Source organism: Zalophus californianus, chromosome 5 (assembly GCF_009762305.2).
Source record: "Zalophus californianus isolate mZalCal1 chromosome 5, mZalCal1.pri.v2, whole genome shotgun sequence".
NCBI lineage: Eukaryota > Metazoa > Chordata > Mammalia > Carnivora > Otariidae > Zalophus > Zalophus californianus.
Window position 1 is genome coordinate 11393249 of NC_045599.1, and position 14234 is coordinate 11407482.

General features: G+C 44.6%; 1 protein-coding gene across 2 annotated transcripts; it reads right to left on the reverse strand.

The window, feature by feature from the left end:
- Positions 1-1843: 1843 nt before the first annotated feature.
- CDO1 (cysteine dioxygenase type 1) lies at positions 1844-13786 on the reverse strand. 2 transcript variants are annotated; one of them, XM_027606622.2, is made up of 5 exons: positions 13331-13752; positions 10070-10147; positions 8390-8544; positions 3577-3746; positions 1844-2616 (listed from the first exon to the last, which is right to left on the reverse strand). In XM_027606622.2, exons 1-5 carry the CDS (start codon positions 13498-13500, stop codon positions 2587-2589), a joined length of 603 nt encoding a protein of 200 aa, XP_027462423.1. In that variant the 5' UTR covers positions 13501-13752; the 3' UTR covers positions 1844-2586. The 2 variants fall into 2 exon arrangements, with proteins under 2 accessions (XP_027462423.1, XP_027462425.1); XM_027606624.2 differs by lacking the exon at positions 10070-10147 and having other exon boundaries at positions 13331-13786.
- Positions 13787-14234: the final 448 nt, after the last annotated feature.

Consider the following 14234-nt stretch of genomic DNA (forward strand, 5'->3'; position numbering starts at 1 on the left):
ATCTTTTTTCTTTTGATACAGTAGGAAACACAAAAATTGGATGTGGCCCAGATTACTCTTACCTGAAAGACCTAAGTATAAAGAGAACAAGTTCTAACAGAAGTTGCTTGGGGTCAAATCCTAGGTTCATTTATTCTTGGCCAGATAAATTTGGTAAGTTTCTAACCCGTGCTTACCAGTTCTAAATATGGGGAACAACGGTGTCCCAGATGGATTATAATAGAGCCTTACCCGTACCTAACTTAAATGAGGAGACTTGGGACTTTCTGAGTTGAGATTTGGGCAAAATTTTGTACTTTCAGTTGACAGTGTGATGGAAACTTTGGGGACCCTGGGATGGGGTCAATCTACTTTGCATATGGGATGGGCCTTGCTCTCTGGGAGCAAGAGGGTAGACTGTGGTAGAATGACCCCCACAGACACCCTCATCCTGACCCCCAGAACCTATGGATATATTATCTCACACGCCAAGAGACTTTACAGATAGAAGAGTAGAGTGTAGCAACACAGATGATTTCTAGTTGCTTGAGTCCTTCCAAGGAGCGAAGAGAAGCAAAGAACAGCTCAGAGTGCAAACATATAGGACTCGGCCTGCCATTGCTGGCTTGAAGATGGACAACGGCATCCCGAGAAAGGAATGTGGGCAGTCTCTAGAAGCTAGGGAAAGCACCTGGGTAGCTCAGTTGTTGAGCATCTGCCTTCGGCTCGGGTCGTGATCCCAGGGTCCTGGGATCGAGCCCCATGTCAGGCTCCCTGCTCCGCGGGAAGCCTGTTTCTCCGTCTCCCACTCCCCCTGCTTGTGTTCCCTCTCTCACTGTCAAATAAACAAACAAAATCTTAAAAAAAAAAAAAAAAAGAAAAACACCCAAAAAACCAGATTCGACACAGAACTCACAGAAAGGAAATGCAGGCCTGCTGACATCTTGATTTTGATGCTGTGAAACAGACTTCTGACCCCTGGAGCTCCAGGAAAATAAATTTGTGTTGCTTTAAGCCACTAAGTCTGTGGTAAAAGGTGTTAAAGCAGCAGTAGAAAACCAACACATGACCTAATGCATGAAGAAATTTCCCAGAAGTTAGTACCTCTAAACAACTCGTAACAATGCCTACCATGTAGTAAGCACCCAGTAAGTGGTTAACATCCTTCTCAAAGATGAGAGGGAAACAAAGATGTCATAAAGATATAAGTAATTCTACAAGATGGTGTCAACAACCAAGCAATGATCTACATAGAACCATCTTCAAAGGACTTTACTTTCTGAGTAAGTTTCTGGAAATAATCAATTCCAAGATTATGACAGGTATTCCTAAAATGACTGCCTGAAGTCGGAGCAGCAAACTCAAAATACATATGCGGTCTTTGTAGGTAACATCAACAGGACAAAGCAGCAAGCTGGACGGTGGGCCAGACCGGAGCGGTAGCCCCATTGGAAGGGGCAGATCTGAGCCCAGCCGACATCAATGAAAATGCAACGCAGGGACGTCAAATTTTCAAGAAGCTAGAAATCTCCACGTTGTTCTATGAAATCTCTTATTTTTAAATGCTGGGAACCAATTCCCATTGAAGCACAGACCCACACATTATTTTCAGGCAAAACTGCTCATATTAGCCAACCACACGGTGGCCAGAAGCCCGGGACTTGGTATCTCTGGCCATTTAGTGAACATACGTGAAGCACAAAAAGGTAAGCTGCTTTGAATGCTTTTTTTTTTTTTTTTTGGCCCTCTCAACACCTTATCTCATAAAAGCATCTTTTGCAGTGCTTTTGGCACCCTATCGAAATCTAAGAAAGTATGAATTAAATGAAATTCCAATCAAGTTAAACAGAAAGACAACTTTGAATTGTAGTCAAATCCAGTTTTATTAAAATTATTTGGCAATTTTAGTGGTTATACAAAGTCTTTGACTAGGACCACTGGACACATTAGACATGAGTTTGTGTTTTTGGTTTGACCTGGGTTTAGGGGTACAGGTACTTTCCTAAAATCTTCTGCCCTCCCTTTCATTACCAAATGGCAAAGTGCCTTGAGTTTCTCTGTCTACAATATCCTGCTACTTATCGGACAGGAATTTGTCAAGTAAGACTGAAAAAATAAAATCCATAGATTCAAAAAAGTCTCTGCAAATATTAAGAACATACAAAGGATACGAAAGACCCCTACATTTAGTCCTCCAAGTAACAAGGCAAGCATCTGATGTCTGTGGTTTCTTGTTTTTATTTATTGCTAATTACAATTCAGAGACCAAAGGGTTTCCAAAAGCTCTAAAAATCTTCATTGAATTGTTGACATTCATTGACATTCCCCCCATATGGTTCCACTGAATTCAGAGGATAAAACCAGGACAACACTTAACTGGCCTTTAAAATTACGAGCCCGTTTTTCCTTTAGTGTGTGATTTTTCTTCTGCAGTAGCTTGGGGTACTATCCACTTGCTCAATGCTTGACAATTAGCATCTGCCTTGCAGGAGATCTAAGTATTGGCTTCGTAAAGTGTATTATGGACAGCAACTGCTGGAGGCATCCCTGTCCAGGGCAAAACTTTTAGCAGACCTTAAGCTAAAACCTTAGAGGATCTGGTGCTCCTTAGTTGTTCTCCAGGGATCCCGAAGCTGTCTATAAGAGACAAAAAGTTGTGTAAGAATCTTTATGCAAGAACTTTCAGCCGGTTCCTAAGGAGTCCTTGCTTTTCTAGCCATATATGAAAACTTGGTTTGGCCGGGGAGCCCTGTTGTTTTGTTCCTGTGATAAGACTATCTCTTGGGGATCAGAATGCAGACAATGAGGCTGGGCAATCACCTGAGAAAATTCTGCCCTCGCTTCCCTCCAAGGCGGTACTTTCTTAAGATTTGTGAGGATAGTTTCCAGTACTGGTTTTCAGGCATTGTCTATTTCTGGACATTCTTGTTATGAATTCCAGACCATTCCCCTGAATGGCCAATGTATTTCACCAGCAGGAGAAGACTGGCCATACCCAATCACTGTTGGCTGCCTGATTATTTTCAGGAGGAAACACTTATTCCTCCAGGGGGAACACATTACCAGAGTCTACTCTCACTGATTTGTGGCCTAAACAGTAGCACTGCTCCAAGAAAAAGCAGCCTGGCAATCAAAACAGGTGGATGTATTTATATCATCAGAATAGGGCCTTGACTTTGGGAAGGTTAACTATGGGAGTGATTTGTGTTGTTCTAGTTCATAGGCCTGTGAACATTAAGTCAGAGCAGAAGCAGTTAACATCAAATAATAGTTTTTATTCTTATTTCTCTAAGAAATGAAGAAACATTTTCTTTAGGAATGAGCATACACTTTTAAGTTTCTCCACACATAATTCTTTGCATCTAATTTATGTTTTTAAAAAAATATAAATGGAAAATAACCTCTCCCAAATTAAAGAAAAGAATTAGGATATAAGGGTCCCCTCCTCCACATTAAAATTCACCTCATTCTTCATTTCAAGAATACTTACCATGAGACATTCGAATAGTATCTGGGACAAGAAAAAAATCAATGCGTACAGGGTCATATTGCCAACCCACAAAGCACTTAATCCTAGGAGAGAGAACTTCTACTTACAAATGGAGTCCTGATTCCAAATTTGCTATGGAATGTCATGGTGACTTTGTTTTTATGTCCTGTTCTTTGATCAAAGGCATGGCACGTATCAAACGGTGGGCTGTACAAGTGAAGGCTCACAGCAGGTTCCGTGTGGCTAATGTTCTCTACTCGATGTAAGCCAATGGAATCTACACAATACCCAAGAAGGAGAAGTGGATAAAGGAGCTTAGATGACTGACAGGTGCCGGTAAAAGTTTTGCCAACCACCTGAGATCATAAATCAATCTGATACAGACAAGCAGTCACTTCGAAGGGACTTTCCAGTTAAAGATAGTAAGCAATGTGTCCTCTACTCTTTCCCAAAAACCCCCTACAGTTGTATTAGAACAATTTTAAAAAGGCATCAACCCACAAAGACCAAAAAAAAAAGAACCCCCAAAAAACCAACACCAATGGGAAAATAGAACACATCAATAAAAGCATAAAAGTTTGAGAGCTTGAAAGTAGATGAATAGCTTTGCCAAGGACGGAAAGCTAAATCTTTAGCTCCCCATGGGGAGAGCCCAAAATTAACCTGACTTCCATCTTGATATCATATCTGTATCTACGTATCAACAGCTCAGGGATGGCAGCTTCTGGAAATGAGGATGAAGATGGGGCGAAAAATCCAAGAACTGGTTGAAAGCCTATAAGTAGAGGCTCAAATCCCTTTTACCACTTTTCTCTCTCATTCCCCTGAGTACAAGTCTGAGATCTATACTCTACAAAGAGTCTAACACATGAACTCAGGACTGGTGGATACCAGGTGAAAAACAGGTGATGTTACCAGGTGACATAAGTGATCATTTACCTACTGAATGGTACAATCCCTGCTTTCTTCCCCACCTAGCTGCCAGAATGCTGCCAGACAGGATTCCCCCCCTTCCACCCCCCTCCCCGGCCTGACAGGAGATGCGAAGCACCTTCTCTGGGAATCTGATCGGCTCTAGAACAAAGCTCTTCAAGATATCGCTACTGGTTGTTCCTCAAGGAGAAATGTCTGCCAGATTATCCTAGAGGGAAGTCTAGTTGACACACACCATCCATGTGTTCAGAGCTACCAGTTAACTTTTTTTTTGTCCCCAGTTTTCAAGTATTAGCATACAGCCAAGGCCACCAGACAACTGAGCAAGGCCTCTAGTAGTAAAGACAGGGTCCAGAGCACCCCACCCCCCACCAAAATGCAGACCCTTGAAACAGACACTGCTCAGGAGAAGACTTAAAAAATTTTTTATGATTAATATACGCAGAGAGAGAAGCTCAATACCACAAAAAGGACCAGAGAACAAAGGAGCTTTCAGAAACAAAAAGAAATAGCTGAAACAAAAACCTGAATAGAAAGTAGAAGAAAAACTGAGAAAGCTAGAAGACTCAAAGAACAAAGGAATAAAAATAGAAAATAGGAAAGAAAAAAAAAATCAGATGACTAGTTCAGGAGGTTTCATATCTGAGCAATAAGAGGTTCAGAAACAGAACCAAAACACCAAAACCAAACAAAACCCCAAAGAGATAACTTGAGAATATTTTCTTGAATAGAAGGACACAGATTTCCAGAACGAAAGAACCCACAGACTACCCAACACGATGAATGAGAGTCATGAATCAAGGTACAGGACTGTAATGCTGGGGGTAGGAAAAGATACCAAAAGAGAGCATTCCAAAGTTTCTAGAAAGAAAAAATAATTACATAGAAAGATTCAAGAATCAGAATGGCACCAGGCTTTCAAAAAGAAGACAGACTGGAAATGAAAAGTCAAGGGATTACCTTCATAGTTCTGAGAGAAGATCCTAGGTCCTAATTCCACATTAGGCTAACTTACCAATCAAGTTGCAAGCGTGGAATAGGGATTTTTAGATATATGAGGTCTCAAAAACTTACTTTCCATGAACCCTTTCTTTCTCATAGAGCCAATGAAGATATCTTCCACCAAAATAAGAGCATGAACCAAGAAGGAAGCAGACAAGCGATCAGGAATAAAGGGGATCAGCAATGGGAAGGAGCACAGGGAAAGCCTGCATGATGTGAGAGGACCCCAGGATGGCAGGTGAGCCCTGGCGGAGAGACTGATCAGTTCACACTGAAGTAAGTCTAAGGGCCCTGGGGGAGAGGGAGGAAGGAAGGAAGGAAGGGGGGGGCAGGGAACAGAGGAAAGACAAAATACTCAAAAATATGTTGAGAAAAAATTTCTCGTTAGGAGAGAGTTTGAGGAGTAATCAAGGAAGTAATTCAGGGTTAATTAGTATAGTTAGGGTAGGCACCGAATTATGATTTATACTTTATGATCTGGCTCCATGAGCTCATATAAGACAAAAGCAAAACCTAGAAGGTGAAGACTGAGGTTCTACCCCAGCTATTGTTAGACCACCTTCCAACAACTCACAACTTCTGGGATCTTTAGCCTTTTTCCTCATTTCCCAAAATGGGACGTGATTCTCGGATACGCAGACTCTTTGGTTCTATAGCTTACTGCTCATAACAGACCGGCCTAAGCACAATTTGAACCTAAGTTCTACATTCTTAAGAGATGGCCACCCTTACACAAATTATTTGTTTCTCCAATTGCAAGCGCATACACTACCCAATGCATGCCGCACAATCCTAGTCATCATCCTTGTGTGCTCAAGACAGACCCCACTAAACCTAGTCATCATCCTTTAGAGAAGCCCTTCAAACTCTTGTCTGGTATCTACTATTAATAATCCCAGCATCCATCCATCCATCCATCCATCCATCCCACCCATCCATCCATCGATCCATCCATTCATCCATCCATCCATCCGTCTTTGCCTCCTTTCCTTATGCCCATGGTGTACCATCTCTCACAATAACCTTGGGCCTTTCTTGGTGATACTTATGGATGCCAGTTTGGTCCAGGCATGTCTACCATTTGCCTTTATGCAATTTGGTCTCCTTGTCTCAACTTTCTTTTTTCTCCACCCCATGTTGCACACTGCTACGGAATCCATCAAGATACTCCCAATAAAATTCTACTGACCAAAGCAAGCTCTTACTTTCAGCTGGTTTGGGAGGCCCCAGGCCTTCATCTCACTCTACTCTCTTCCTACTCCTGTCCAAGCCCATTCTCCCTTGTCTCTAGCAAGACCATTCTGGAACTTTTCATTCTCTGTAATGATTGTGACTTCCCTTCCCTCACATTCTTCCCTGTACTCGAAACATCCTTCCCACCATCAGTACCCATCTGCACTCCTCTTGCATCGGTAAAGATCAAAGGTTGAACTCTCGAGGCTTTTGATCTTACGGGCAATTCGTCTACAGAAATATTTAGCTTATCCCACCCAATATTTTACCAACTGGCAAAATTTCCCAGAAAAATCAGAATTTCCCACTTCGGTGGAAAAGAAATTTGAACCATGTGGCTCGAACTGAGTGGCCATCACTGTCCCCCTTAGACAGTGTGGCCTGCACACACCAGGACCCACAGCCTTATTCTTGGCCTGTACGACTCACTTACCTGCTTGGCTCCTATAGGTTTTGCGCTGAAGACCTTTGGATAAAAAGCTTACCTCCTCTTTAAGACCTAATCTAGTTTCACAAAGACTCTGGGACTCTAGCTGAAAGCAATTATTCTGAAAGGCTTTTTGGCTTCACTGGGAGTAATACAGGCAACAAAATTGTTCTAGGAAATTTGGTGTGCCTTATATATACAGCAACCCTCAAATAAAAGCTTCCCGCCACATAAGAAAAATGGATGCCTTTGTGTTTTGTGAATGGGGGAGAAAATTTCCCATACTATCTGACCTTTGTCAGCGGCTTACATTCTTAAACTAATGACCAAATTCAGGCCAAGTGTCAAAACTAATATGGGACTTTAAGATATAAGAAAAAAGTTGCATGGCCAGAAAAAAATCTCTGTAAAATTTTATTTTACATCAATGGGATGGCATCCCAATTAAGAGTACGGGCTTTGGAATCAAATGGCTTGAGTTCAAATCCTGACGGGCACTTAAAAGCTGAGTGACCTCAGACGAGTTATTTATTGTTCCTATATGTTGGCAATCTCGTCTATAAATGGGAATCAAAAATGATCTCCCACCGCCTTTAACAGGCCTTTTGGAAAGTTACTATTTCCTTTAGAAATACAGATGTTAATCACAGCCTCTTCTGAAAAGCATCTGGCTCTTCCAGATCACATTTAGGACAAAGAATGAATTCTTGGTAGAGATCTATAAATCATTGGTATAATGTGCTCTATAAAGATTCCCTTGTGAACACGCTTTGAAGTATGCTTTATGTATTTTATAAAAACAGGGACTAGCCAGCATTCTTAATCATTTCCAGAACATTTCCTTACATTTTCTAACACAAAGACTAATATTTCCAGCCTGACCTCACTCCCTTATTAAGAGAATCTACTTTTGGGGCGCCTGGCTGGCTCAGTCCACACAGTGTGCGACTCTTGACCTCAGGGTTGTGGGTTTGAGCCCCATGTTGGGTGTAGAGATTATTCAAAAACAAAATCGTTAACAAAAATAAAAATAAAAGAATCTACTTTTGTAAATTCATATTCGATGCTAACTGTCCTCAGACTTGGCAGGAAATGACTTTTCAGTGCATCTACGTGCACGTATTTTGAATAAAGTGATTCTAACTCAGATGCAAAGCTTAAAAAAAAAAAACAAAACCTACTGCTTTTAGATCATTTTCCAAGTATCTGAAACCATGACTCCATGAACCAAATTCTGCTGGACGTGGGCAAGTAAGCAGTATTTCAGAAGGGAGTTCAAGACTTTTCCCACTTGCCCTTAGAAAAAGGTATTCGATGTTAGTTACCGTTGATATAAGCACACTGGTTTTCTCTCAAGATTCTTTCAGACTTCTTGATCATCTCGTTGGATTTTTTGTCAGGCCAGGCAAATAAGGTCTCCTTTAGATTTCCCTGCAGCATCTTCAGAAAGCAGTGGGAGTCGGTGTGATCATGGATACTGCTATATATAGACACAAAAAGACAACGAAACTCAGTGGATGGTCCAGCAGCACCCAGAGCCGCATAACACTCTGCCCCGAGCTTACTACTGCTGCATACTGTCAAGAGGACAGGTCACAGACCATTTCAGCTGGCTTTGTAATTGTCATCAATTGGTAATTAACAGCATTCAGGGCAACATATAACATACTATGTCTTTCGTATCAGTGCATATAGGGGTGCAATGCTGACGCATAACCGAAGTATAGAACAGTGCGTTTTTAAAAATCGGGTTGGAATACTACTTTGATAACAGAAATACAAAACCAGCAACCTTTTATCTTCTGCAAGTCATAGCTTTTAAGAACTCAATTAAGCTGGGCTACAACTCGATTATAAAACCTCAGAGAAAGTTGAGAAAGGATAAAGATAATCATCTCTCGTAACTGCATCACACTTGTAAGATCACTTTATAGTGGGTTTTTTTGCCCCCAGGCCTTTTCTCTTTTCTCCTGGCTTTGGGGGACAAAAGGTATGTGTATGTGTGTTAACACCCACACGTTTTACTGCCATCATGTTAATATTTTGTAGATTTAGAGTACCCCACCTGTGATTAACTCCCAACAATGGAGGGAGAACGAAAGTATATTGGGTTTGCAGAAAATATTTATTTATGTAAACTTAGGCTAATAAAACATATGAACCTGTAGGTTATTAGCATTTATCTTCTATGTTGAATGCATAAAACCATAAGAACTCATTTCCTAAACCCACAGAGCCTAGTCCTACTCTTGACATAATCTGATTTCAAAAAATATTGAGAGAATGAATGAAAACAATGCCATTCTGTATGAGTGAAATCCTCTATAGACCTAACTCCCCCCAAATCTCATAAATTCAGGTCTCCTCTCTCCCATCAAAAACGGGTCTGCAAGTATTATTTTTACCATTCTCAAAAGCCCGAGAAGGATCTGTTTACAGAGGTAACAATACTCACAAGTGTATAAACTAGGGACAAATTAAGGAGCCAAGTTTCAAAGAATTGGTATTAGTTTAAGCGCCTTGCCCTCTACATAAAAAACTAAAAAAATATATTAAAAAAGGCAAAGACAGTAAACAATTAACTTGAAGTAGCAAGAAATTTTCTGAATTTGTGAATTGCTCTTCTGGGTCCAAATGTGGACCCTTTGGTCTTTGGTCCTGCAATTGTTTACAGACTTCAAAGCACCACAAAGGTCAAGTTTTAGCAAAATTCCATATACATTTAACTCCACAGAAGACAGACAGAGAAAGAGAGATTAAGTTAAACCGGTTACTACCTCCTTTGATTTACTATTCATTTGGGGGGCTGGTTTTGATATACATGGTGTATGCCCAAACCCCTGATGTTAATTCCCATGAGAATTTCTGTTGGGACATTTTGAACAAATAACTGTAACATGAAATTTGTTAATGCTCCCAAGACCTGTGGCCATTCTGGTACTGTCCTTTTCTTAGGCTGGACTAGATCATCGACTAAGCATCTGCAAATGAAGTAACTGTATTACCTGCCATGTCCTTCACCCCAACACAGAATCATTAGATTGAATTTTCCATTTCCTTCATCCACAAGATTTCTAGTATACCTGAAAGGAAGGTATTCAGAAGTTTGAATCTGGTTGATGAAATATGCATTGGGAAAAAGAAGTATGTCACAAAGTATGGCTCACTTACAAAAGTGAACATTTCTACCTCTAAACAACTTTATTTTTTTTTTTTTTTTTTTTTTTTTTTTTTTTAAAGATTTTATTTATTTATTTGAGAGAGAGAGAATGAGAGATAGAGAGCACGAGAGGGGAGAGGGTCAGAAGGAGAAGCAGACTCCCCGCTGAGCAGGGAGCCCGATGCGGGACTCGATCCCAGGACTCCAGGATCATGACCTGAGCCGAAGGCAGTCGCTTAACCAACTGAGCCACCCAGGCGCCCTCTAAACAACTTTAAATGTGGTTTTCTAATTAGAAAAATCCAGCACAAGTGAAAACTAGGCATTTTTTCACAGTTCATTTTGGTCTTTTTTGTATTTTGTATCACCACGTTTAAAAGTGCTCTGTTTTAATTAATGGCACAAAAAAGGTAACGGGGGATAAAAAGCAAATTCCTTGATTCTCCTCCCCACAGCCTCAAACTGATAAAAAGAATAAGTTTCTTACAGAGGTATTTACAAAGTACATTACTGCTCTAGGCAAGCATGTTGCTAATGGTTTTTTTTTCCTTCCTCCCTGTAGCTAAACCAGAACGTAAGAAACAAGGTTTCATTAAATAGCTGTTTCTAGAATTCTCCTTAGTACTTGCTAAAACCCAGACACAAACCACATTCAGAAGCACTCATAATGAAAATTCCTCCACAGATAGGGTGGGGATTGACTTAAGTATACAACAAAGGACACTCCATAGGGAAGTAAATAACACTCTAAACCTTTTCCAGGAGAAACCAGTAACTGGCCACAAAAAAAATCCCAAATCGAAACGACCACAAGCACACCATCAGTAAAACAAAAACCAAAACCCACTTTTAAAGTTTCTCTTGGTCGAAAAGTTACCATCCACACCATCTAATTAGCAAAGTTTGATATAAATCATGACTTTCACTTAGATATTTTAAGACAAGCAATCTTTCTCCCATATTTGGGGGAGTGTTTGATCACACGGTCATCTGTTCATTTATGTCCTGAATGCCCCTTCCTCCCTTTTCCTCCCCAGGCAGGAGGTCAGGTGCTGGCAGAGTGGGATCAGAGAGAGAAAGTTGATTAGTAAGTGCTTTTTAGATGTCAGTCATCTTTACTCGGTAGCCCTTGATGACCTCTCAAGGGGCTGTGCACAAAGCCTTTAATTCCCAATAAACTCCACTTTTGGTGTCAGGATACTCTTTTTCTCCCTCTACAAGTCTTGGGGTCACCTCCCTTGCCTCTCTGGGGCTATTTCCGGACACTTTACCATCTGGCTCACACTAGAACATTCTGTCTTGGTTTGTCTGCACTGGCTTTCCCAAGGTCAGAGATCAGAATCCTTCGCAGTGCTGGGACACCTATGCCATACAAAAAAATACTATCAAAATGATCTGCACTGCCCTACATCTCTCTCTCCACACTGCCCCAGCTGCCCACCCAGGACTGCATCATTATCTTAGTTGCACCTCCTGATACCAGTGCAATAGATCAACACAAATGCTTGCATTTCAAGTGATTCAGAGCCTGTCAGTCAAGAGGAACTGAAAGCCCCTGGAAATGCCATTGTTCTAAAGATTCAGAGCCCTTCCAGCCTACCGTGGTTGGTGAATTTCACTTGGTCAATGATCTATCTAGGCTGAGGGCAAACTCATGGCGCCAGGCATCAGCTGGAAGGTTAGTGGTTGTTTTGAGTGAGGACTCGGAATAATGATGCTGATTTGACTCTCAGAGCGGCTTCCTGATGCAAGTCTGACCCAGTGCAGGTAATCCAACCTTTTTATTGCCTACCATTCCTCGTCTGTAAAACAGGGATAAGAATTGTACCTATCTCACAGAGCTGTCATGAGATAAATGAGTTAATAGGGTGTATTAAAGTGCCTGGAAAGGTACCTGGCCCAGAATAAGCCCTCACTTGGAGCTAGCGGCAAAATGAAAAAGTGGACTCTGCTAGCTTTACTGGTAGCCACAGAAGGATAGGAACCAAAGGCATTTCCTGGAGCCATGTACAAGTGGAAAATGGGATCTTAAGCAGGCTTCGCTTTTGTATTTCAACTCCTAAAATACAGAGGAAACAGCCCTTGCCGACAAACACACTTACTATGTTTAGGTAGGGTGACTAAAAGGAACTGCTCCCAAGGAAAACAATCTCTGCTTATTCTTATCTTTCAAGTATTTTCCTCTGCCTACCCTCAGCCCAACTAGCCATAAAGCCTGAATCACTAGCTGCCTTTCAGAATAGAAAACCCTCACCCTTCAGAGGGGATCAGGTTTTACTTCTGGCGCTAGAGGACCGGTAGAGAGATTCACTTCTACTTATATCACGAAGCGAGAGCTTCAAAGGACCATCTCACTCCAGCACATCTGGCAAGCAGCAGTCTCCCGTTTACATTCCAGAGCCTCAGAACTAAGGATTCGAGAAAGCATATTGCCTGGGGGCTGAAAGGGAAGCAGTCCTTGAATTCACAACCCTGAGAGTGGGTGGAAATAACCCCCGCAGTCCGGCAAGTTAAATGGGCCTGGGAGGGGCAGCATGAGCTGAAAGCAGCTATTTTATCGGGGCAAAATGCCTGTTGGCAGGCGCCCGGCCGCGGGCGACCGACTGATGGAGAACTGGCTCGGGGGACTGTGTCCTCCACCGCCGCCCCTTTCTCGGGATGGCTGATGGAGTTCTCTCCGGGAAGCACGCTCCGTCCCCCAGGGGCGGCGGGCCGAGGAGAGCCCAAGCGCGTGGGGCCACTGCGAGGGGCGGGGGGGTGGTCTCCCCGCACCGCCGCGCCCGAGGCGAGCGAGCAAGCCGGAGGGAAGAGCACAGCTCCCGAGGCCGAGAGGAGCGGAGGTTTGCAAGCGTCCGGGTGGACCGGCGAGAAGAGGACAAAACACTTCGCAGCGGTGCGGTGGCCTCCGCGCCCGGAGCCTTCCGCAGTCTCCGGCCAGGCCCGGATGCTCCGCCTTTGGGCCAAAGCGCCGAGCGCCAGCCCCGCGGCTCGAGCGCGAGAAGGCGCAGCGCGGGGGTGCGGGAAAAAGCTGGCGAGGAGGGTGGGCACCGCGGGGCGTCGGAGACCTACGCCCGAGCTCTCGGGGCCAGGGCTAGGGCGCGCTCACCGGTACTGGTCGAACTTGGCGTACGCCGCCCACTCGGCGGGGTCGCTCTCGTAGGCTTCCAGGACCGCCTGCACCTCCTCCACGTTGACCTCCTCGCCGGCGAAGAGCTGGTGCAGGATGCGGATCAGATCCTCCAGGGTCCGCGGCTTGAGCACCTCGGTCTGCTCCATCCCTCGCGGAGCTGGCGGCGCGCACGGCTCTCTGCGGGGTTGCAGTGCTGGCGCTGAGCGCAGGGGAGCTGGGGGCGAGGGACCTCAGCTGCTGGCTGCACAGCTGCGCGCGCGCACACACACGCACACACACACACACACACACACGCGCGCGCGCGCACACACACACACACAACCCCCAGACGCTCAACCGCCAGCTAAAGAGCCCCCCCACCAAGATATCAAGAGGCACCCCTCCCCGGTCCCCCAGCAGCGTGGCGGATCCGGGCTCGCGGGAAAACTCGCCGCGCGCACAAATCAGGACCGAGTCGGCTGCGGCCCGCGGCCCCGGGCCTTTTTAAGCTCTCGGAGTCGGCGGGACTGTACCAACGGCCCTCGGAGGGTGGGGAGAGGCGGGGAGCGACCCGGGGACCGTGGCGGAGGCGGCGGGAACGGGCGGACAAGGTCCACGCACGCCGCCCCGGGTCCCCTCCCCGCCCCTCCACTCCCCCCCCCGCCAGGCACGGCGATGCTCCCAGGGACCCCGGCACCGCGTCCCCACCTCCTCGGTGGGCTTCGCGCCGTCCCCCGCCCACCTCGGCGCGCCGCGTTGTGTCCGCCCTTCCCGGCCCCTCGGCTCCGCGCCCCCCTCCACCCCCCCGTCGCTGCCGCCCTGGGAGGCTCCTCTCCGCCGCGCGGGTCCGCGAGGCGGGGACGCAGACCGCAGGGGGTCAGGAGACTGCTGGGCTTGGGGG

Bases quoted from the DNA above. Each gene is read 5' to 3' on its own strand.
- CDO1 (XM_027606622.2), bottom strand. From the start codon at position 13,500: ATGGAGCAGACCGAGGTGCTCAAGCCGCGGACCCTGGAGGATCTGATC. The intron at 8,545-10,069 runs GTAATACAGTTA...GTCTATATATAG, and splicing joins TGGGGTGAAGGACATGGCAG to CAGTATCCATGATCACACCG. The intron at 2,617-3,576 runs GTAAGTAGAAGT...TGTCTCTTATAG, and splicing joins TTGGAATCAGGACTCCATTT to ACAGCTTCGGGATCCCTGGA.